Here is a 24,693-nt window from a genome sequence, read left to right as displayed (position 1 = left end):
TCCATGTCCTGGTAACAATAACTTTATTTGTTTTGGAAACATTAACGCCTGCAGGGCCCCCCCTTCCCCCCCTCTATTTACGTAAAATGGTTCAGTCCACTGGATCAGCTGCAGGTAGCGCACCGGCGGTGTCACACAGCGCCACAGATTGTATGTAAAATAGCATCAAAAAATTTCGCCACTGTGTTGGGGGGCCCTGTAAAGATTCTTTTCATGGGGCCCAAAATCCCTAGCGGCGCCCCTGATTTTTCAGGCCTACTGGTTAATGTTCACATTATAACTGCACCTATAATAATTAGATTAAACTATCTAACTGCATGACTGGATTAAGCTGTTACACATTTCTAGCCTCACTGAACAGCTGATATTATCATCCAACCAGGTGTAAATATTTAAACATATACTTGTGTAACATAACTAGTTTGCTGCATTTCTTCAGATGAACTTTATGCAGCATTCTTCTCAACTTATTTAATTATTTATGCACAAAGTGTCAAACGAGCAACAACAACACTCCCTTAAATCTCCTCTCCTCTTATTTAAGGGATGCTGCAACCTTCTTGTATCTTCTGACATGTGATTGGTTACAGACTGCCCTGGCAGATTAGAAGACCTTGGAATGTCCCAAATTATTTAGTTTTTGAGATATGCTTGTTTTGGCTTGTTAGTTCTGACATGAATTTCCTGTTTAGAGTGGAAGACAAGATAGATCGTGTTCCTTTAATAAAATACATTCAGTTTTAGACATCACATGTTACAATGCAGTTATGTTGCAGAATGACAGTGTTTACTTTGTTTTCAAAAGGATTTGACACAATGTAGCAAAAAACATATAATAGTCATCATTATAAAGTTTCCTTTAAAAATGAGAAAGTAACATGTAAACCTAGATACTTTTTTTCCATTTTCTTTTCTTACAGTATATAGAAATGCAGAGTCTTGTGACTTGTATAGGAGTGGGTAAAAATATTGATACGGCAATATATCGCGATACTTTGCCGCCCAATACAATATAAATTTTTCACTTCCAAAGATCGATTAAAAAAAAAAAGATTCATGTTTAGACGCGTTGTGAATGCAATACTTTATCCTTTTTCATTTTATTTTCAATATTTATTCCAGTGAATTTCATGGGAATTAATCAAATGGAGAGGCTTTTTTGAATTAAATAGTTTTGACTCAATTTATCCTCTGATCAATATCATCTGATGTACATATACAGTTACTTGTGTTTTCATCTTTATTTATATCGCAATATCGTGATACGTATCGTTTTGTGGCCAAAGTATAGCGATATGTATCGTATCATGATCAAAGTATCGCGATATGTATCGTATCGTGACCAAAGTATCATGATATGTATTGTATCGTGACCAAAGTATCGTGATATGTCTCGTATTGTGACCAAAGTATCGCGATATGTATCGTATCATGACCAAAGTATCGCGATATGTATCGTATCGTGATATGCATCGTATCGTGATATGTATCGTATCGTGACCAAAGTATTGTGATATGTATCGTATCGTGACCAAAGTATCATGATATGTATCGTATCGTGACCAAAGTATCGTGATATGTATCGTATCGTGACCAAAGTATCGTGATACGTATCGTATCGTGAGGTTCTTGCCAATACTCACCCCTACTTGTAATGCAATCAGTGCTTCTCTATTCTCCTCCACCCCGTCTTTATTTGTGTGTGAGTTTGGTCAAAAACACCGTTCATAGTTTTAAAGGATATTGACGAGTGGCATTAATATCAGACGGTGTGTTGCTAGTAAATCACTCTTGTCTATGTGCTCTCTGCTTTAGCTAATCCGTTGAGTAGTGAGGACGAACCACCACCAGGTAGGAGAACAGCTCCCAGTGGCATGGATAGGCTTGTTTGGCGCTGCTCGGAATAAAAACTAAGTTCTCACCATCAGCGGCATTGAATTCATGGACGTGGAACACGTACAGCCCAGCACACATAACAACAAGCATGTTCCTATAACTGATGCATCCCTCCATCTCACTGGGTACGTTATTGTTCTTCTCCTCCACCTTCAAACTGACGGCCGGCAAAGAAGGACAAGTGACGTTCTCGCTTGAGCAATCTGCGTCGCTGAGGTACACCCTCGCTTTCCAGCGCATGCTTTGTAAGGCGAAGTAGGTGCTTTGATGAGGCGGGGTTTGGAAGTCAGATGTCAGATTGTTGATGTGCTCGCCCCCGCGATTGAAGTACCCATAATTCTTGTAGGCTTCGATGTTGCGGTAGGTGAAGGTGAAGCCCCATGGCGTGCCGGTGTAGATCCTGGGTGTGTAGACCGTTTGTTCGTCCCTTAGGTCGTTGAGCAACGTCGCCAAGGGGAGAGCATTGAACTGAAAGCCCTGCAGCCTTCTGGCCTGGTAGCCATCGAGGGTGTACAAGTCCTTCGCCGGGATCAGTGGGAAACGGACAAGCTTCAGAAGGCTCTCGGGAACAGTTGCGTTGCTTCGGGCTGCTGCCCATCTCTCCAGTCCGTTCAGGATGACGGTTTCATTCTGCACCACGAGGTCTGATCGAGACAGGAGGAGTTCCACCAGACCCAAAGGGAGATTTGTCCAGGCCGGGGACTGGATCAGGTTCTCGCAGTTCCACGCCAGGTAGCGGAGACAAACTTCCCGCAGCTGCTCGTCACCTGAGAGAACAGCTAACTCGTAGAAAGAGCTGTGGCTCTGGAAAGTGGGATCCTCTGGAAGAAACAGCCTGAGGAGATTTTCCCGCGCATTCTGTATCTCTGTCAAACCCCAGTCGAACGCCATCTTGAGGATACAATACGTAGAGGATTGTGTGAGCGTGATCTTTCCCGTGTAGAAGTATCTGAAAGGGAAACATTTTTCATGAGCGAGGCTTCTAACTCGAGAGAAAACTGCAGTTTCTAAAGTTTGGCTTTTACCTGACAAAGGTTTTGGCGTGCTGACTGCAGTCAGGCGTGGCATCGATTTGGAGGCTGCCGAAGTCTGGCTGCGATGCTTTGAGGAAGGAGTTCAGAGACAGGATGATGCTGTGAGCACAGATCGTCTGGGTGGTGTTGTTGTGCACCACCACGCTAATATTCAAGTCACAGTCGCGCCCGCTGTCGAACAGCTCGCCCAGCTGCAGAGAGAGGTTGGTGTTGTGGTCCAGCTTGTACTCCTGGTGGACCATCTTGACTGGCCCTGATGGAGATCAATATGGGCACAGTGAGTGAGTTTGTCGACATCTACGATGCCTTTATTTCTCCAAGGTAGAACATTTCTTGCCCAAACATCGTTACCTTTCTCGCATTTAACCCCAGCATCTTCGCCGTGACCACAGTTATTGGTTCCCCATCCAGGAAATGAACAATCGCCCAGGTTCGTCTCGATCCCAGTACAGCCTAAGTCATCCATCCATATTTTGCCATCCCCTAACACAAAACCAATCGCAGAATCAGATCGTGACAAGACCAAATATTGCCGAAGAATATAGGTTACAGGTTTTAATCACCGGTATTTGCCAGTGTCTGTCTTACCGCCGCCAAATGTAATTGCTTCTCTTGCACCGGGGAAATGGAGCTGGCGACACACGACATGTGCACCGTTTATGCCCCAGTTATCATCACACACAGTCCCCCATACACCATCATGAAAGATCTCCACACGGCCCTCAGAGTGATCTTTACCGCCAGCCAGCCTGACGACGCCTTCCTTTTCAGCTAAAGAAACATTTGTTGGATTGGTTACAATCTACACGGCCATTTGTTATTAAAAAAAGATAAAAAGATGACAAAGAACATTTCCTTATTTATGGTAAGTTCAGTCAGAAAACTCACATTTAACATGTTTATTGTAGCAGCAGCACATAATTAGAGTTTGGCGTCTAGACCCCGACCTCATCACTCCCCAGCTAAAACTTACATAGAGACAATGAGTAAATATCTTTACACCCCCGGAGCCTACAGGTGGATGCTGGGGAGGTGGAGGGGTTTGGACGGAGTTGACAGCAGTACTGATGTGCAGCAGAGGCAATGACAGCCAAAGGGGGGAGATGGGAAATATTGTAGCTTAAATAGACCGCCAAATAGGGAGGATGTGAGTGGGAGAAGATTATTGGAGAATGAGGCATGTCACATGAGTATAAAGGCACAGCTCGAGTTGTCTGCCTGAACTAGCTCGCAGGCTTCGCTCCATTAATGCAACTTATGAATCTTATGAAATGTCGTCTGCAATGTTGAACTATGTATTTCCTCTACTTCTATTTACACAAGGCAGGAGAACCAGATGACAGTAAATAGATCCAAATTTGATCAGTTTGGAACAGAAAAATTGTTCAACAAGTGATTTAAAAAAGTAATACAAGGCTTCACAGGATAAGAACAATTTACTCACCAGCAGACAAGCCGACGAAAAGAATGCAGAATAAAAATAAAATATTTCCTTTCATTTTGATTGCAGTGCACTGAGGGAAGGGAGATAAAAAAAAAACAGCTTTTCTGTATTAAGCATGTAAGTTTCTGTTTTAAAATTCTATGTTCAGGACATTTGTTATGTGGTGATGCAAGTTTTTTTGTTTTCCTATTAAACAAATAATGTGCAATGCAAACAGTAGACTATACATGTTTCTGGTTAAAGGTAGGAATGAACTTACCAGATCTCGAATGAAGTTAACTGAAGGCGGAAACACAATAACAATGCAGAAATACAACAAAAACGAAACTCTGAGCAGTTATTTCTCGGAATCACCACCCACTCACGGGGGGGGGGTGTTTTCTGGGAAAATAGTTGAAATCTGATGAGTCACTCCTGCCACACATGCAATATAAAAAAAAAAAATAATAATCTCCTTCTCACCCCTGGTGGGGTGGTATCAATGTCATCCTCAAGCTCGGGTCCTCTACCAGAGGCCTGGGAGTTTGAGGGTTCTGCGCAGTATCTTGGCTGTTCCTAGGACTGCACTCTTCTGGACTGAGGCTTCAGATGTTGTTCCTGGGATCTGTTGGAGAAACTCTCCCAGTTTGGGGGTTACTGCCCCGAGTGCCCCCACTACCACGGGGACCACGCTAGCCTTGACCTTCCACATCTGTTCCAGCTGCTCTTTCAACCCTTGGTACTTCTCAATTTTCTCGTGTTCCTTCTTCCTGATGTTGGCGTCAGCTGGGATCGCCACATCTATCACCACCACTGTCTTCTGCTCTTTGTCCACCACCACTATGTCCGGTTGGTTAGCCAGGAGCTGTTTGTCAGTCTGGAAGCTGAAGTCCCACAGAACCTTGGCCCTGTTGTTCTCAGTCACCTTCTGTGGTATGGCCCATTGGGATTTGGGTACTTCTATTCCATACTGGTTGCAGATGTTCCTGTGTACTATCCCAGCCACTTGGTTGTGCCTCTCCATGTACGCTGATCCAGCTAGCATCTTACACCCTGCTGTTATGTGCTGGACTGTCTCAGGGGCTTCTTTGCACAGTCTGCACCTTGGGTCTGATCTGCTCTGGTAGATCCTGGACTCTATGGCTCTTGTGCTTATGGCCTGTTCTTGTGCTGCCATGATTAGTGCCTCTGTGCTGTCTGTCAGTCCTGCATTTTCCAGCCACTGGTAGGATTTCTTGATATCAGCCACTTCCTCTATCTGACAGTGGTACATGCCATGTAGGGGATTGTCCCTCCAGGTTGTCTGCTCCTCCTCCTCCGCACTCTCATCAGGGTTCTGCTGCCTGAGACATTCACTTAGCAGTTCATCCTTCGGGGCCATTTTTTCGATGTAATCTCAAATTTTCGATGTTTCATCCTGGACCGTGGCCTTGACGCTCACTAGCCCTCGGCCTCCTTCTTTCCGCTTAGTGTATAGCCTCAGGGTGCTGGACTTGGGGTGGAACCCTCCGTGCATGGTGAGGAGCTTTCTAGTCCTGATATCTGTGGCTTCTAGCTCCTCCTTTGGCCAGCTTATGATACCAGCGGGGTATCTGATGACTGGTAGTGCGTACATGTTGAGGGCTCGGACCTTGTTCTTACCATTCAGCTGACTTTTCAGGACCGGCCTTACTCTCTGGAGGTATTTGGCTGTGGTTGATTTCCTTGTGGCCTCTTCATGGTTTCCATTAGCCTGTGGGATGCCAAGGTACTTGTAGCTGTCTTGGATATCACCTATGTTGCCCTCTGGTAGGTCAATCCCCTCAGTCCTGATCATCTTGCCTCTCTTTGAGACCATCCGGCCACACTTGTCCAATCCGAATGACATCCCTATGTCATCGCTGTAGATCTTGGTGGTGTGGATCAGTGAGTCTATTTCTCGCTCGCTCCTGGCATACAGCTTGATGTCATCCATGTAGAGCAGGTGGCTGATTGTTGCCCCACTACGGAATCGGTACCCGTAGCCACTCTTCGTGATGATCTGACTGAGGGGGTTCAGGCCTATGCAGAACAGCAGTGGTGATAGTGCATCTCCCTGGAAAATGCCGCACTTGATGTTGACTTGGGAAATTGGCTTTGAATTGGCCTCTAGGGTCTGGTATATATATAAATATTTTATGTCTGCAGCAAATATATTTATATATTGATATGCATAGTGGTGGAGAGTGATACATAAATACCTAAATACCATTTTATGCATATTTTTTTTCCATTTTCTGCTACTTTATACTTTCACCCCACTACAATTCAGAGTCAAATATTGTACTTTTCTTTTCTTCATTTTTCTTAAACTCTACTGCATATATTTTAGAACTGCAAGTTAATATAAAACATAATCAATAATGAATGATGAAGAAATTGGATAAAGAAAATATTTTTATTGATTCTTTGGTGAAATTCACACAGTATAAAAAAGCAGACTGCATACTATAATATTATAAATAAACTGCTTTGATGCTTTTGTATTTTTAAAATTTTGAATTCAGGATCTTTACTTGTGATATAGTATTTCTAGACTAGAGTATTGTTACATTTTTATTTAAGAAAGAGAGCTCAGTCCTACTTTTACCATTGAATATTGTACTATATAACGTTATAAATGCTACCTACTCTTTTAATTCCTTCCAGAACAAATAAAGTATGCTACATTAAGATCAAGAGGTCACAATTTCTTTTTCTAAAAAGAGTATTTACGAATAAGTAGGCCTACATAAGTGTAAGTATACTTTGAAAAGCATCGATGTCAGTTGTGGTCAATGCTTTGGCTGGTACTGCACCCTCTCAGAGATTGTGTGGGCGTTGCTAAGCAACCGTCAGCTAGCTGCTATCAACAAAGCTAGCAACCGTCAGCTAGCTGCTATAAACGAAGATAGAGTGAGAAGATCTGAGCAAATTAGTTAGAAAATAGTATTACTTTTATCAGTTATTAGGAAATGTAACGCTTTTTAAACAAACAATCTGTGGAGCAGTGACAGTCTTTACACCGCCTGAACGGTTTGTAGCTTTGATTTCCGAAAAGACAACAACACGATGTCAACACTGGAGGAACAAGCGAACATCGGCAAAGTGCTCGGGTTTCTCCGGGAGTGGGACCGCGGGGACCGGACGGTCCGCGGCCGCATGTTGAACTCCTTCCTGGCGCGGAACACCGGGAAGACGTTCTGGGAGCTGGAGCTGCAGTTTGCTCAGGTCGGCAGCCTCTTCCTGGCTCGACTCACCACCTGGATGAGACTCACGTATCCTTCTTCATGTCCATGCAGAACACAGTCAAATCTATACATACAACATATTTAATACATGTCGAAACAATTCCATATGCTATGTTGCGTTGGATGAATGTTGTAATATTAAGGCTGCATCAATTACATTACATCAATTTCAATCTAAATCCTTTCAATAGTGTCTACAACTGTAATGTACTTATGAAATATTTTATCTGAGTATTTATATTTCAGAGGCAAATATAATACTTTTTACATCACTACATTTATTTAATTACTTTACTGAATAGTTTCTTTGCAGATAAATTATATGAAATATAAAATAAATCATGATATTATTATAGGTTGAGATAAGGAGACTTTATTAATACCTGGAGTAAATTCACAAGCTACCCAGCATAAACTGATCAAATTAGCCCCACCTTTATGATGCAAAAACATTTCATTCTAATCCAATGATATACATTATTCTGAAATGCGACATTCTGCATAATGACGAGTTTTTGTAATTTAAGTTTTGATGCTTTGTATTTCCTACTCTGGACTGTCTGTTGTACGCTCCACGCACATGTTGTTAGCATTGTTCAAAATTAAATCTATACATATTACAAAGCATCAGGACTTATGAGGACAGAGAGTTGGTTGAATGCACGTGATAATCAGTATTTGTGCCATTTATTTTTATTATTTTTTTTGTAGTTTACTGCATTCACAAACATGTTTAACTATATTGTGGCTGAAATCCAATCATGCATAATTAAATGTTTCAAGTCATATAGTGACTATAATCAACTGAGAACTAGTCCTTAATGGTTGTTCAGATATATGTATAAAATAGGAGTTGGCTTACTGAATACCAAACTTGAGACCTATTTATCTTGAATGAATAAATCAGAAGGCACTGATTCCAATAATGTATCTGCACTCTCCACAGGTTGTCCGGTAAGAACAGGAATGATGTTGATGGGTTAATGAATCCAATTCACACACACTCTCATTGAGATGCCCCTCATTTATTGGAGAATTCTTCTGTTGATACTGTCTGTGTGGTTACTACAATAAAGAAATAAACAGAAATGTGCATATTAATCATATACAATAATTATAATAAACAGAAACAGACTGGTATAAATTATATAATGCAGTAATAAGGCTATGTAAAGATAAACAGTAAAAGATTAATAAATGAGAAGATTTGAGTGTTTAGAGACTTAAGGGACTGTCAACAAAAGCAACCTCTTAACTCAGGAAGGCCCATATCTATCTCACTTGCATCGTGTGCACAAAGGGAGAGACCAATAAATGCGCGACGATCCCTTAATGGACGCATCTGCACGCTCACTACACTGCCGTGACTTAACTAATAAACACCTGAAAACCACAGCGGTACTCCATTAATCAACATAACAATATTATCATGGGTCATATACATCAATTGGACTATCAAATTGGCAACAATTAACCAATGCACAAGACACCTTACAGTACGATAAACTTAATTGCCGAATAACACTCAGAATATAATTAAGACCAGTATCAGAATGATAGCGTATCACTCACACTCTCATGGACGCACAAGACGGAGCAAATCAACACAAAGGAGAAGCAAGAGTCCAGAAAACACAGCTGCAGGATAAATAGAGTCCAAACGGCTGGGATGAACGAATAAAATCAAGAACTGCTGCGGTGAACAAAACTCTCCTCATCGACTCGCGCCAGACACTTCTCTCAGTGCAGCAGAGGTCTCTGATTGGTTCAGCGCATCCAGACATTAACTGTTCATGTGAACACCATGCGCAAGGTAACAGGCTCTAGGACTGAGCATGTGAACTGTGAATGGGCTGATGAGGGATGCTATATTGGAAATGGGCAATGAAGGGCTAACCTTCTGAACAATATGTTTGGGACATTCTTGAGACAGCAGCTAAAAGCGATTGGGATTTTCCTTTCTGCATCAAGCCAGTGAGTGAGTTGAAACGCTGCATCATATTCTGTAAACTAGTTCTGGTCTTTGAGCCACGTTTCTCACTTTTTTTGGGGCCCAAAATCCCTAGCGGCGCCCCTGATTTTTCAGGCCTACGGCTTAATGTTCACATTATAACTGCACCTATAATAATTAGATTAAACTATCTAACAGCATGACTGGATTAAGCTGTTACACATTTCTAGCCTCACTGAATTTGACTTAAACAGCTGATATTATCATCCAACCAGGTGTAAATATTTAAACATATACTTGTGTAACATAACTAGTTTGCTGCATTTCTTCAGATGAACTTTATGCAGCATTCTTTTCAACTTATTTAATTATTTATGCACAAAGTGTCAAACTAGCAACAACAACACTCCCTTAAATCTCCTCTCCTCTTTTTTAAGGGATGCTGCAACCTTCTTGTATCTTCTGACATGTGATTGGTTACAGACTGTCCTGGCAGATTAGAAGACCTTGGAATGTCCCAAATTATTTATTTTTTGAGATATGCTTGTTTTGGCTTGTTAGTTCTGACATGAATTTCCTGTTTAGAGTGGAAGACAAGATAGATTGTGTTCCTTTAATAAAATACATTCAGTTTTAGACATCACATGTTACAATGCAGTTATGTTGCAGAATGACAGTGTTTACTTTGTTTTCAAAAGGATTTGACACAATGTAGCAAAAAACATATAATAGTCATCATTATAAAGTTTCCTTTAAAAATGAGAAAGTAACATGTAAACGTAGATACATATCTTTTTTTCCATTTTCTTTTCTTACAGTATATAGAAATGCAGAGTCTTGTGACTTGTAATTAGGAGTGGGTAAAAATATAGATACGGCAATATATCGCGATACTTTGCCGCCCAATACAAGATCGTTTAAAAAAAAAAAAAAGATTCATGTTTAGATGCGTTGTGAATGCAGTACTTTATCCTTTTTCATTTTATTTTCAATATTTATTCCAGTGAATTTCATGGGAATTAATCAAATGGAGAGGCTGTTTTGAATTAAATAGTTTTGACTCAATTTATCCTCTGATCAATATCATCTGATGTACATATACAGTTACTTGTGTTTTCATCTTTATTTATATCGCAATATCGTGATACGTATCGTATCGTGACCAAAGTATCGTGATACGTATCGTATCGTGACCAAAGTATCGTGATATGTATTGTATTGTGACCAAAATATCGTGATACGTATCGTTTTGTGACCAAAGTATAGCGATATGTATCGTATCGTGACCAAAGTATCATGATATGTATCGTATCGTGACCAAAGTATCGTGATATGTATTGTATTGTGACCAAAGTATCGTGATATGTATCGTATCATGACCAAAGTATGGCGATATGTATCGTATCGTGATATGTATCAGATCGTGACCAAAGTATTGTGATATGTATCGTATCGTGACCAAAGTATCGTGATATGTATCGTATCATGACCAAAGTATTGCGATATGTATCGTATCGTGACCAAAGTATCGTGATATGTATCGTATCATGACCAAAGTATTGTGATATGTATCGTATCGTGACCAAAGTATCGTGATATGTATCGTATCATGACCAAAGTATCGCGATATGTATCGTATCGTGACCAAAGTATCGTGATATGTATCGTATTGTGACCAAAGTATCGTGATACATATCGTATCGTGAGGTTCTTGCCAATACTCACCCCTACTTGTAATGCAATCAGTGCTTCTCTATTCTCCTCCACCCCGTCTTTATTTGTGTGTGAGCTTGGTCAAAAATACCATTCATCGCTTTAAAGGATATTGACGAGTGGCATTGATATCAGACGGTGTGTTGCTAGTAAATCACTCTTGTCTATGTGCTCTCTGCTTTAGCTAATCCGTCGAGTAGTGAGGACGAACCACCACCAGGTAGGAGAACAGCTCCCAGTGGCATGGATAGGCTTGTTTGGCGCTGCTCGGAATAAAAACTAAGTTCTCACCATCAGCGGCATTGAATTCATGGACGTGGAATACGTACATCCCGGCACACATAACAACAAGCATGTTCCTGTAAGTGATGCGTCCCTCCATCTCACTGGGTACGTTATTGTTCTTCTCCTCCACCTTCAAACTGACGGCCGGCAAAGAAGGACAAGTGATGTTCTCGCTCGAGCAATCTGCGTCGCTGAGGTACACCCTCGCTTTCCAGCGCATGCTTTGTAAGGCGAAGTAGGTGCTTTGATGAGGCGGGGTTTGGAAGTCAGATGTCAGATTGTTGATGTGCTCGCCCCCGCGATTGAAGTACCCATAATTATTGTAGGCTTCGATGTTGCGGTAGGTGAAGGTGAAGCCCCATGGCGTGCCGGTGTAGATCCTGGGTGTGTAGACCGTTTGTTCGTCCCTTAGGTCGTTGAGCAACGTCGCCAAGGGGAGGGCATTGAACTGAAAGCCCTGCAGCCTTCTGGCCTGGTAGCCATCGAGGGTGTACAAGTCCTCAGCCGGGATCAGTGGGAAACGGACGAGTTTCAGAAGGCTCTCGGGAACAGTTGCGTTGCTTCGGGCTGCTGCCCATCTCTCCAGTCCGTTCAGGATGACGGTTTCATTTGGCACCACAAGGTCTGATCGAGACAGGAGGAGTTCCACCAGACCCAAAGGGAGATTTGTCCAGGCCGGGGACTGGATCAGGTCCTCGCAGTTCCACGCCAGGTAGCGGAGACAAACTTCCAGCAGCAGCTCGTCACCTGAGAGAACAGCGAACTCGTAGAAAGAGCTCTGGCTCTGGAAAGTGGGATCCTCTGGAAGAAACAGCCTGAGGAGATTTTCCTGCGCATTCTGTATCTCTGTCAAACCCCAGTAGAACGCCATCTTGAGGATACAGTACGTAGAGGATTGTGTGAGCGTGATCTTTCCCGTGTAGAAGTATCTGAAAGGGAAACATTTTTCATGAGCGAGGCTTCTAACTCGAGACTCCCGGGAGTCTGACTATGCTTTCTGGTCCAGCAGAGTCCGCTGAGGTCCTGACCGATGCAGACTGCTAACTGTCCTGATGCTGGAAACTACTGTTAATGCTACTACTACTATACTACTACCAACACTAAATGCAGTTGGATACCAAGGGCCTGGGCTGCAACAGATTTCTGCCTAAAAGCCTATTAAGGCAGTTTTTTCTCGCAACTGTCGCTGTAACGCCCCTGGGTGATGTTGGGACTTGTCCTGAGATGACTTCTGTTGTCATATGACACTATAAATACAATTGAATTGAATTGAGCAAATGGTAGTTTCTAAAGTCCTGAGTTTGGCTTTTACCTGACAAAGGTTTTGGCGTGCTGACTGCAGTCAGGCGTGGCGTCGATTTGGAGGCTGCCGAAGTCTGGCTGCGATGCTTTGAGGAAGGAGTTCAGAGACAGGATGATGCTGTGAGCACAGATCGTCTGGGTGGTGTTGTCGTGCACCACCACGCTAATATTCAAGTCACAGTCGCGCCCGCTGTCGAACAGCTCGCCCAGCTGCAGAGAGAGGTTGGTGTTGTGGTCCAGCTTGTACTCCTGGTGGACCATCTTGACTGGTTCTGGCACTGATGGAGATCAACATGGGCACAGTGAGTGAGTTTGTCGACATCTATGAAGCCTTTATTTCTCCACGGAAGAACATTTCTTTTTTGTTACCTTTCTCGCATTTAACCCCAGCATCTTCGCCGTGACCACAGTTATGGATTCCCCATCCAGGAAATGAACAATCGCCCAGGTTCGTCTCTATCCCAGTGCAGCCTACGTCATCCATCCATATGTTGCCATCCCCTAACACAAAACCAATAGCAGAATCAGATCGTGACAAGACCAAATATTGCTGAAGAATATAGGTTACAGGTTTTAATCACCGGTATTTGCCAGTGTCTGTCTTACCGCCGCCAAATGTAGTTGCTTCTCTTGCACCGGGGAAATGGAGCTGGCGACACACGACATGTGCACCGTTTATGCCCCAGTTATCATCACACACAGTCCCCCCAGGCACCGTCATGAAAGATCTCCACACGGCCCTCAGAGTGATCTTTACCGCCAGCCAGCCTGACGACGCCTTCCTTCTCACCTAAAGAAACATTTGTTGGATTGGTTACAATCTGCACGGCCATTCGTTATTCAAAAAAGATAAAAAGATTACAAAGAACATTTCCTTATTTATCTTAAGTTATGCAACTTATGAATCGTCTGCCATGTTGAACTATGTATTTCCTCTACTTTTATTTACACGAGGCTGGAAAACCAGTTGACAGTAAATTTTATGAATTTGGAACAGAAAAATTGTTCCACAAGTGATTTTAAAAAGTAATAAAAGTATAGCATTATTTATTAAATGATGCTGTATAATTCTGTTAAGATTTGGGTAGTTACTCTCATTTTTATTGCTATGTTTATTTTTGATGATGGGCTGCAGTGGAAGACAATAAGGCTGATTTACTGGAGATGAGTTGTTTTTTGTACAATGTATTAACGGCTTCAGGATAAGAACAATTTACTCACCAGCAGACAAGCCGACGAAAAGAATGCAGAATAAAAAGAAAATATTTCCTTTCATTTTGATTGCAGTGCACTGGTGGAAAGGAGAACAAAAAACAGCTTTTCTGTATTAAAGCATGTAAGTTTCTGTTTTAAAATTCTGTGTTCAGGACATTTGTTATGTGGTGATGCAAGTTTTTTCGTTTTCCTATTAAACAAATAATGTGCGATGCAAACAGTAGACTATATACATGTTTCTGGTGAAAAGTAGGAATGAACTTACCAGATCTGGAATGAAGTGAACTGAAGACAGAACTCTCACTGAAATAAGCAACGAAACTCTGAGCAGTTATTTCTTGGAATCACCACCCACTCATGGGGGTGTTTTCTGGGAAAATAGTTGAAATCTGATGCCACATTTAAAAAAAATGTTTATAGTCACTCCTACCACACATGCAATGTATACATTTTTTAAATGTCTGCAACAAATGGCAACTGATAATGCATAGTGGTGGAGAGCGATACATACATACCTAAATACCATTATATGCATATTTCTTTCCATTTTCTGCTACTTTATACTTTCACCCCACTACAATTCAGAGTCAAATATTGTACTTTTCTTTTCTTTCTTTTTTTTAAACTCTATGATATATATTTTTAGAACTGCATATTCATATAAGTTAATACAAAACATAATCAATAATGAATGACGATGAAATTGGATAAAGAAAATATTTTATCACTTGGTGAAATTCACACAGTATAAAAAAGCAGACTGCATACTATAATATACATTTGCTCCTCGGAAAACTGCTTTGATACTTTTGTATTTTTAAAATTTAGAATTCAGGATCTTTACTTGTGATATAGTATTTCTAGACTGCAGTATTGTTATATTTTTATTTAAGAAAGAGAGCTCAGTCCTACTTTTACCACTGAATATTGTACTGTATATCGTTATAAATGCTACCTACTTTTTTAATTCCTTCCAGAACAAATAAAGTACGCTACATTAAGATCAAGAGGTCACATTTTCTTTTTCTAAAAAGAGTATTTACGAATAAGTAGGCCTACATAAGTGTAAGTAACCGTCAGCTAGCTGCTATAAACGAAGCTAGCAACCGTCAGCTAGCTGCTATACACGAAGCTAGAGGAGAAGATTCTCAGAGATTGTGTGGGCGTTGCTAAGCAACCGTCAGCTAGCATACTCTTAACGAAGCTAGCAACCGTCAGCTAGCTGCTATTAACGAAACTAGAGTGAGAAGATACAATTACTTTTTTATTATGAGTTATTAGGAAATGTAACGCTTTTTAAACAAACAATCTGTGGAGCAGTGACAGTCTTTACACCGCCTGACCGGTTTGTAGCTTTGATTTCCGAAAAGACAACAACACCATGTCAACACTGGAGGAACACGCGAACATCGGCAAAGTGCTCGGGTTTCTCCGGGAGTGGGACCGCGGGGACCGGACGGTCCGCGGCCGCATGTTGAACTCCTTCCTGGCGCGGAACACCGGGAAGACGTTCTGGGAGCTGGAGCTGCAGTTTGCTCAGGTCGGCAGCCTCTTCCTGGCTCGACTCACCACCTGGATGAGACTCACGTATCCTTCTTCATGTCCATGCAGAACACAGACAAATCTATACATACAACATATTTAATACATGTCGAAACAATTCCATATGGTATGTTTCGTTGAATGTAGTAGGCCTAATGATTAGGCTGCATCAATTACATTACATCAATTTCCAAGATATCTAAATCCTTTCAGTAGTGTCTACAACTGTAATGTACTTATGAAATATTTTATCTGAGTATTTACATTTCAGCTGCAAATATAATACTTTTTACATCACAACATTTATTTAATTACTTTACTGAATAGTTTACTTTGCAGGTAAATTATATGAAATATAAAATAAATCACAATATTATTAAAGGTTGAGATAAGGAGACTTTATGATGCAAAAACATTTTATTCTAATCCAATGATATACATTATTCTGAAATGCGACATTCTGCATAATGATGAGTTTTTGTAATTTAAGTTTTGATGCTTTGTATTTCCTACTCTGGACTGTCTGTTGTGCGCTCCACGCACATGTTGTTAGCTGTGTTCAAAATTAAATCTATACATATTACAAAGCATCAGGACTTATGAAGATGGAGAGTTGGTTGAATGCACGTGATACTCAGTATTTGTTATTATTTTTTTGTCATTTTCTGCATACACAAACACGTTTAACTATATGGCTGAAATCCAATCATGCATAATTAAATGTTTCAAGTCATATAGTGACTCTGTAATCAACTGAGAACTAGTCCTTAATGATGTTCAGATATATGTTTGGGACATTCTTGAGACTGCAGCTAAAAGCAATTGGGATTTTCCTTTCTGCATCAAGCCAGTGAGTGAAATGAAACGCAGCATCATATTCTGTAAACTAGTTCTGGTCTTTGAGCCACGTTTCTCACTTCCTCACAGTGATCAGTACCTGATGGAGTTCCTGGAGGACGGAGGTGTTCTCACTCTGCTGGACATCTTGAGCCACTCTCGGAGCAAAGAGGAGGAGAAGACAGAGGCCCTCCGTCTACTGCTCACCGTCTCAAACGCTGGTCGCAAGTACAAAGAGATTATCTGTCAAAGTCATGGTAAAAAACAATGTTTTGATTCACATAAAACTATTTAACAACAAAAATACATAAATCAATAGATGATTTAATAAATTAAAATGACTGTTTACGTTTTAAACATCCTATGCCTAAATTTCCAAACTAATATCTCCATGTCCATCTACTTATATGATATCCGTTATCGGCAGTTTAAAGAGTTTTTTTGCAAACCTCTCCGTACACTATACATAGTAGACAGTATAAGCTGTATTTCTAGTGCCCCTTATTCCTGACATGAAGATATGCCGTTCAAGTATGGGGCGGGAATGTCTGACATTATTATTATTATTATTATTATTATTATTATTATCATTATAACAACCCTTCAGCGAGTCTGCGTGAGTCTGCATCTATAAGAAATACTACCAAAGTGATGTGTGTACTGTACTTTACTGTGTTGTACTGTGTGGGTTTTTTTTCAGATTTACTTCTTTTATCTCCGGGGGAGAAAAGAAGAAGCGCATTTACCGGGAAGCGGCCAGCAGGGGGCAGCAAACCTCCTCCTGTCCTCTTAGCTGGCTTGTTTCTGTCATACCGCCACCTGGTGGTTAATATCAGCCACTGTGTTCCTCTAACAAGCAGGAATCAACCGGATGTTTGGCTCCAGCAACAGGCTCTGTAATGTGGTCAAAGCAAAGTAAGTCTAGTACTATTTCATGTACTTCTACGTGAAGTACGTTGTGCATTTTTCTTCAGTATTTAAGAGGAAAATTCAGTTGACATTTTATGTTAGACATTGCTAGTATTTTTCAGGCCTACTGCTTAATGTTCACATTATACAGTTTTTTACGATTGAATAAACACTAAAATCTAAAGTGTTGCCCAATTATCAAAACCTTACACTCACGGAGCAAAACTTGGCCCCAGATTTGCACCACTGTAAGCACAATGAGTCCGTTCACACTTTGTGCAAAACAATACACACCGTGATTTGAAACACTAACACACACGTCTATGCATTAGACACAGAAGTATATCAAGATGTCACTTCCTTGCAATTCTAAAGCACTGACTGTCAAATTACCACACCTATGAGCCAGTTGATTGAACACTGCCATCAGGTGTGCAAACACAAGATTGCTTTATTGTAGACACACCAATCAGGTTTAAGCACTATAAAAATGCAGCAGGTGAGTTCACCAAGCTTAACCAAAATGGAAGGAAGAGGAAGAGGAAGAGTGAGGATGAGAGGGGGAATCGGAGAAGGAGGAGAAGAAGGAGGCAGAGGCCGTGCCAGAGGCCGTGGCCGAGGAAGAGGAAGAGGAAGAGGAAGACCTCAAGCAGGAGTAGGTGAAGCTCAAAGGAGAAGAGGTCCAACTTTAAGCAATGAAATTCGCGCAACTCTTGTGGACCATGTTGTGAACCATGGATTGACGCTGAGGGAGGCTGGACTGAGAGTCCAGCCAAATCTCAGCAGATTCACCGTGGCATCTGTCATAAGGGCATTCAGACTGGAAAACAGGTAAAAAAATTACCTGTTTACAGCTTCTTACTGTATGCACCCCATATCAGCACTTGGGGCAACGTGGGGGTAACATCACCCTTTGCGCGGCAATCACCCAGAATGGGGTCCTCCACCGCCATGCCAACATGGGTCCGTATAAAACACCTCACATCCTTACATTTTTGGACAGAGTATACAACCTCACAATCATAAATAACATGCAGATCCAATACATTGTCACCTGGGACAATGTTTCATTCCACCGCTCTGCTCTGGTTCAGAACTGGTTTACGCAGCACCCACATTTCACAGTCCTTTTCCTGCCACCATATTCTCCATTTCTTAACCCAATTGAAGAATTTTTCTCGGCATGGCGGTGGAAGGTTTACGATCTGCACCCCCTGGCTCGGGTAGCCCTCATTCAGGCCATGGAGGAGGCCTGTGACCAGATTGAGGCCACAGCCATACAGGGGTGGATACGGCATGCACGGCGATTCTTTCCCCGCTGTCTTGCAAATGAGGATATCGCCTGTGATGTGGATGAAATTCTCTGGCCAGATCCAGCTAGGAGAAGAGACCAACAGTAGCAATTTATGTGCTGTGTTTTCTTTTTTGGGGGGGTTCTTTTTTTGTACAGGATAAAATGTTATGTTCATGAAAACTGGGAAATGTTTTTTTTTTCCGCCATGTTGGCTTGAGTATATGGAAAAAAATGAATAACATTGTCAACAGCATTAGTCTTGTGTCCTGTGTGGTGTCTACAGTAATGCATACAAGTGTTCACTGTGTGTATTGTTTTGCAAAAAGTGTGAGCAGACATTGTGTTTACAGTTGTGCAAATCCGAGCGATGTTTTGCAAATTCACTGTGTGCTTCACCCATACTACTCTATGCACTTAGAAGCAGAATTAGCCAAAAGTGTTTAAGGTTTTCAACAGCAGAGTGTAACTGGTGCAAACAGAGTTAAGTCATATGCAACGTGTGTGTTTCATATGGTAAAAAAATATGGTTTTGATAAGTTGGTGTATAGTTTTTACAAGAGTGGTTCATTTTGCAAAGGAGTTAAGGTGTTTTGCTAATTGGGTATGTGGTTGTGCTATTCGTGTGTTGAGTTTTGCTAAACAAAACAAAACAATCAAAATTGTGTTTATTCAATCGTAAAAAACTGTAACTGCACCTATAATAATTAGATTAAACTATCTAACTGCATGACTTGATTCAGCTGTTACACATTTCTAGCCTCACTGAACAGCTGATATTATCATCCAACCAGGTGTAAATATTTAAACATATACTTGTGTAACATAACTAGTTTGCTGCATTTCTTCAGATGAACTTTATGCAGCATTCTTCTCAACTTATTTAATTATTTATGCACAAAGTGTCAAACGAGCAACAACAACACTCCCTTAAATCTCCTCTCCTCTTATTTAAGGGATGCTGCAACCTTCTTGTATCTTCTGACATGTGATTGGTATGTGACAGATTAGAAGGAATTGGAATGTCCCAAATTATTTATTTTTTGAGATATGCTTGTTTTGGCTTGTTAGTTCTGACATGAATTTCCTGTTTAGAGTGGAAGACAAGATAGCTCAAACTTGTTCCTTTAATAAAATACATTCAGTTTCAGACATCACATGTTACAATGCAGTTATGTTGCAGAATGACAGTGTTTACTTTGTTTTCAAAAGGATTTGACACAATGCAGCAAAAAACATATAATAGTCATCATTATAAAGTTTCCTTTAAAAATGAAAAAGTAACGTGTAAACCTAGATACATATCTTTTTTTTCCCTTTTTCTTTTCTTACAGTATATAGAAATGCAGAGTCTTGTGACTTAGGAGTGGGTAAAAATATTGATACGGCAATATATCGCGATACTTTGCTGCCCAATACAATATAGATATTTCATTCCATGAATTTCATGGGAATTAATCAAATGGAGAGGCTGTTTTGAATGATCAATATCATCTGATGTACATATACAGATTCTTGTGTTTTCATCTTTATTTATATCGCGATATCGTGATACATATTGTTTCATGACCAAAGTATCGTGATATGTATCGTATCGTGACCAAAGTATCGTGATATGTATCGTATCGTGACCAAAGTATCGCGATATGTATCGCATCGTGACCAAAGTATCGTGATATGTATCGTATTGTGACCAAAGTATCGTGATATGTATCGCATCGGGACCAAAGTATCGTGTATCGTGACCAAAGTATCGTGATATGTATCGTATTGTGACCAAAGTATCGTGATACGTATCGTATCGTGAGGTTCTTGCCAATACTCACCCCTACTTGTAATGCAATCAGTGCTTCTCTATTCTCCTCCAGCCCATCTTTATTTGTGTGTGAGCTTGGTCAAAAATACCATTCATCGCTTTAAAGGATATTGACGAGTGGCATTGATATCAGACGGTGTGTTGCTAGTAAATCACTCTTGTCTATGTGCTCTCTGCTTTAGCTAATCCGTCGAGTAGTGAGGACGAACCACCACCAGGTAGGAGAACAGCTCCCAGTGGCATGGATAGGCTTGTTTGGCGCTGCTCGGAATAAAAACTAAGTTCTCACCATCAGCGGCATTGAATTCATGGACGTGGAACACGTACATCCCGGCACACATAACAACAAGCATGTTCCTGTAAGTGATGCGTCCCTCCATCTCACTGGGTACGTTATTGTTCTTCTCCTCCACCTTCAAACTGACGGCCGGCAAAGAAGGACAAGTGATGTTCTCGCTCGAGCAATCTGCGTCGCTGAGGTACACCCTCGCTTTCCAGCGCATGCTTTGTAAGGCGAAGTAGGCGCTGTGATGAGTCGGGGTTTGGAAGTCAGATGTCAGATTATCGATGCGCTTGCCCCCGCGATTGAAGTACCCATAATTCTTGAAGGTTTCGATGTTGCGGTAGGTGAAGGTGAAGCCCCACGGCGTGCCGGTGTAGATCCTGGGTGTGTAGACCGTTTGTTCGTCCCTTAGGTCATTGAGCAACGTCGCCAAGGGGAGAGCATTGAACTGAAAGCCCTGCAGCCTTCTGGCCTGGTAGCCATCGAGGGTGTACAAGTCCTCAGCCGGGATCAGTGGGAAACGGACGAGCTTCAGAAGGCTCTCGGGAACAGTTGCGTTGCTTCGGGCTGCTGCCCATCTCTCCAGTCCGTTCAGGATGACGGTTTCATTTGGCACCACAAGGTCTGATCGAGACAGGAGGAGTTCCACCAGACCCAAAGGGAGATTTGTCCAGGCCGGGGACTGGATCAGGTCCTCGCAGTTCCACGCGAGGTAACGGAGACAAACTTCCAGCAGCAGCTCATCACCTGAGAGAACAGCTAACTCGTAGAAAGAGCTCTGGCTCTGGAAAGTGGGATCCTCTGGAAGAAACAGCCTGAGGAGATTTTCCTGCGCATTCTGTATCTCTGTCAAACCCCAGTCGAACGCCATCTTGAGGATACAGTACGTAGAGGATTGTGTGAGCGTGATCTTTCCCGTGTAGAAGTATCTGAAAGGGAAACATTTTTCATGAGCGAGGCTTCTAACTCGAGACTCCCGGGAGTCTGGCTATGCTTTCTGGTCCAGCAGAGTCCGCTGAGGTCCTGACCGATGCAGACTGCTAACTGTCCTGATGCTGGAAACTACTGTTAATGCTACTACTACTATACTACTACCAACACTAAATGCAGTTGGATACCAAGGGCCTGGGCTGCAACAGATTTCTGCCTAAAAGCCTATTAAGGCAGTTTTTTCTCGCAACTGTCGCTGTAACGCCCCTGGGTGATGTTGGGACTTGTCCTGAGATGACTTCTGTTGTCATATGACACTATAAATACAATTGAATTGAATTGAGCAAACGGTAGTTTCTAAAGTCCCGAGTTTGGCTTTTACCTGACAAAGGTTTTGGCGTGCTGACTGCAGTCAGGCGTGGCGTCGATTTGGAGGCTGCCGAAGTCTGGCTGCGATGCTTTGAGGAAGGAGTTCAGAGACAGGATGATGCTGTGAGCACAGATCGTCTGGGTGGTGTTGTTGTGCACCACCACGCTAATATTCAAGTCACATTCACGCCCGCTGTCGAACAGCTCGCCCAGCTGCAGAGAGAGGTTGGTGTTGTGGTCCAGCTTGTACTCCTGGTGGACCATCTTCACTGGTTCTGGCACTGATGGAGATCAACATGGGCACAGTGAGTGAGTTTGTCGACATCTATGAAGCCTTTATTTCTCCACGGAAGAACATTTCTTGTTTGTTACCTTTCTCGCATTTAACCCCAGCATCTTCACTGTGACCACAGTTATGGGTTCCCCATCCAGGAAATGAACAATCGCCCAGGTTCGTCTCTATCCCAGTACAGCCTACGTCATCCATCCATATGTTGCCATCCCCTAACACAAAACCAATCGCAGAATCAGATCGTGACAAGACCAAATATTGCTGAAGAATATAGGTTACAGGTTTTAATCACCGGTATTTGCCAGTGTCTGTCTTACCGCCACCAAATGTAGTTGCTTCTCTTGCACCAGGGAAATGGAGCTGGCGACACACGACATGTGCACCGTTTATGCCCCAGTTATCATCACACACAGTCCCCCAGGCACCGTCATGAAAGATCTCCACACGGCCCTCAGAGTGATCTTTACCGCCAGCCAGCCTGACGACGCCTTCCTTCTCACCTAAAGAAACATTTGTTGGATTTGTTACAATCTACACGGTCATTAGTTATTAAAAAAAGATAAAAAAGATGACAAAGAACATTTCCTTATTTATCTTAAGTTATGCAACTTATGAAATGTCATCTGCAATGTTGAACTATATTTCCTCTACTTTTATTTACACGAGGCTGGAAAACCAGTTGACAGTAAATTTGATGAGTTTGGAACAGAAACATTTTTCAACATGTGATTTAAAAAAGTAATAAAAGTATAGCATTATTTATTAAATTATGCTGTATAATTCTGTTAAGATTTGGGTAGTTACTCTCACTTTTATTGCTATGTTTATTTTTGATGATGGGCTGCAGTGGAAGACAATAAGGCTGATTTACTGGAGATGAGTTGTTTTTTGTACAATGTGTTAACGGCTTCAGGATAAGAACAATTTACTCACCAGCAGACAAGCCGACGAAAAGGATGCAGAATAAAAAGAAAATATTTCCTTTCATTTTGATTGCAGTGCACTGGTGGAAAGGAGAAAAGAAACAGCTTTTCTGTATTAAGCATGTAAGTTTCTGTTTTAAAATTCTGTGTTCAGGACATTTGTTATGTGGTGATGCAAGTTTTTTTGTTTTCCTATTAAACAAATAATGTGCGATGCAAACAGTAGACTATATACATGTTTCTGGTTAAAAGTAGGAATGAACTTACCAGATCTGGAATGAAGTGAACTGAAGACAGAACTCTCACTGAAATATACAACGAAACTCTGAGCAGTTACTTTCCGGAATCACCACCCACTCATGGGGGTGTTTTCTGGGAAAATAGTTGAAATCTGATGCCACATTTAAAAAAAATGTTTATAGTCACTCCTACCACACATGCAATATATACTTTGATGTCTGCAGCAAATATATATTGATATGCATAGTGGTGGAGAGTGATACATACATACCTAAATACCATTATATGCATATTTTTTTCTGCTACTTTATACTTTCACCCCACTAAAATTCAGAGTCAAATATTGTACTTTTCTTTTCTTTATTTTTTTTAAACTCTACGATATATATTTTTAGAACTGCATATTCATATAGGTTAATACAAAACATAATCAATAATGAATGACGATGAAATTGGATAAAGAAAATATTTTATTATCCCTTGTTGAAATTCACACAGTATAAAAAAGCAGACTGCATACTATAATATACAATAGCTCCTCGGAAAACTGCTTTGATGCTTTTGTATTTTTAAAATTTAGGATTCAGGATCTCTACTTTTGATATAGTATTTCTAGACTGCAGTATTGTTACATTTTTATTTAAGAAAGAGAGCTCAGTCCTACTTTTACCATTGAATATTGTAGGCTACTGTATATCGTTATAAATGCTACCTACTTTTTTAATTAATTCCAGAACAAATAAAGTATGCTACATTAAGATCAAGAGGTCACATTTTCTTTTACTAAAAAGAGTATTTACGAATTAGTAGGCCTACATAAGTGTAAGTATACTTTGAAAAGCATTGATGTCAGTTGTGGTCAATGCTTTGGCTGGTGTACTACACTCTCTCAGAGATTGTGTGGGCGTTGCTAAGCAACCGTCAGCTAGCTGCTATCAACGAAGCTAGCAACCGTCAGCTAGCTGCTATAAACGAAGCTAGCAACCGTCAGCTAGCTGCTATAAACGAAGCTAGCAACCGTCAGCTAGCTGCTATAAATGAAACTAGCAACCGTCAGCTAGCTGCTATAAACGAAGCTAGCAACCGTCAGCTAGCTGCTATACACGAAGCTAGAGGAGAAGATTCTCAGAGATTGTGTGGGCGTTGCTAAGCAACCGTCAGCTAGCATACTCTTAACGAAGCTAGCAACCGTCA

General features: G+C 41.3%; 2 protein-coding genes across 2 annotated transcripts; both read right to left on the bottom strand.

Annotated features, from left to right (window-relative positions):
• Positions 1–723: 723 nt before the first annotated feature.
• LOC311014924 (galectin-3-binding protein B-like) lies at positions 724–4,695 on the bottom strand. The gene is made up of 6 exons (XM_084011875.1): positions 4,634–4,695; positions 4,375–4,444; positions 3,519–3,701; positions 3,282–3,413; positions 2,922–3,183; positions 724–2,845 (listed from the first exon to the last, which is right to left on the bottom strand). The coding sequence occupies exons 2-6, from the start codon at positions 4,427–4,429 to the stop codon at positions 1,816–1,818; spliced, it is 1,662 nt and encodes a 553-aa protein (XP_083868001.1). The 5' UTR covers positions 4,430–4,444; positions 4,634–4,695; the 3' UTR covers positions 724–1,815.
• A 5,449-nt stretch (positions 4,696–10,144) lies between these two features.
• LOC311014473 (scavenger receptor cysteine-rich domain superfamily protein-like) lies at positions 10,145–23,576 on the bottom strand. Its single transcript, XM_084011095.1, is given in 17 exon segments — positions 10,145–12,479; positions 12,863–13,130; positions 13,222–13,353; positions 13,459–13,558; positions 13,560–13,642; positions 14,074–14,143; positions 14,333–14,397; positions 15,411–15,553; positions 16,547–16,664; positions 18,218–18,341; positions 18,558–18,732; positions 20,646–21,674; positions 22,058–22,325; positions 22,417–22,548; positions 22,654–22,836; positions 23,270–23,339; positions 23,527–23,576. Coding segments are annotated over 16 exon segments (3,975 nt in total). The 5' UTR covers positions 23,325–23,339; positions 23,527–23,576; the 3' UTR covers positions 10,145–11,449.
• Positions 23,577–24,693: the final 1,117 nt, after the last annotated feature.

The sequence above is a fragment of the Eutrigla gurnardus genome (genome assembly GCF_963514095.1).
Source record: "Eutrigla gurnardus genome assembly, chromosome: 6".
Classification (NCBI taxonomy): Eukaryota; Metazoa; Chordata; class Actinopteri; order Perciformes; family Triglidae; genus Eutrigla; species Eutrigla gurnardus.
The sequence above is the reverse complement of the archived record's forward strand: the minus strand, read 5'-3'. Positions and strand labels throughout refer to the sequence as shown.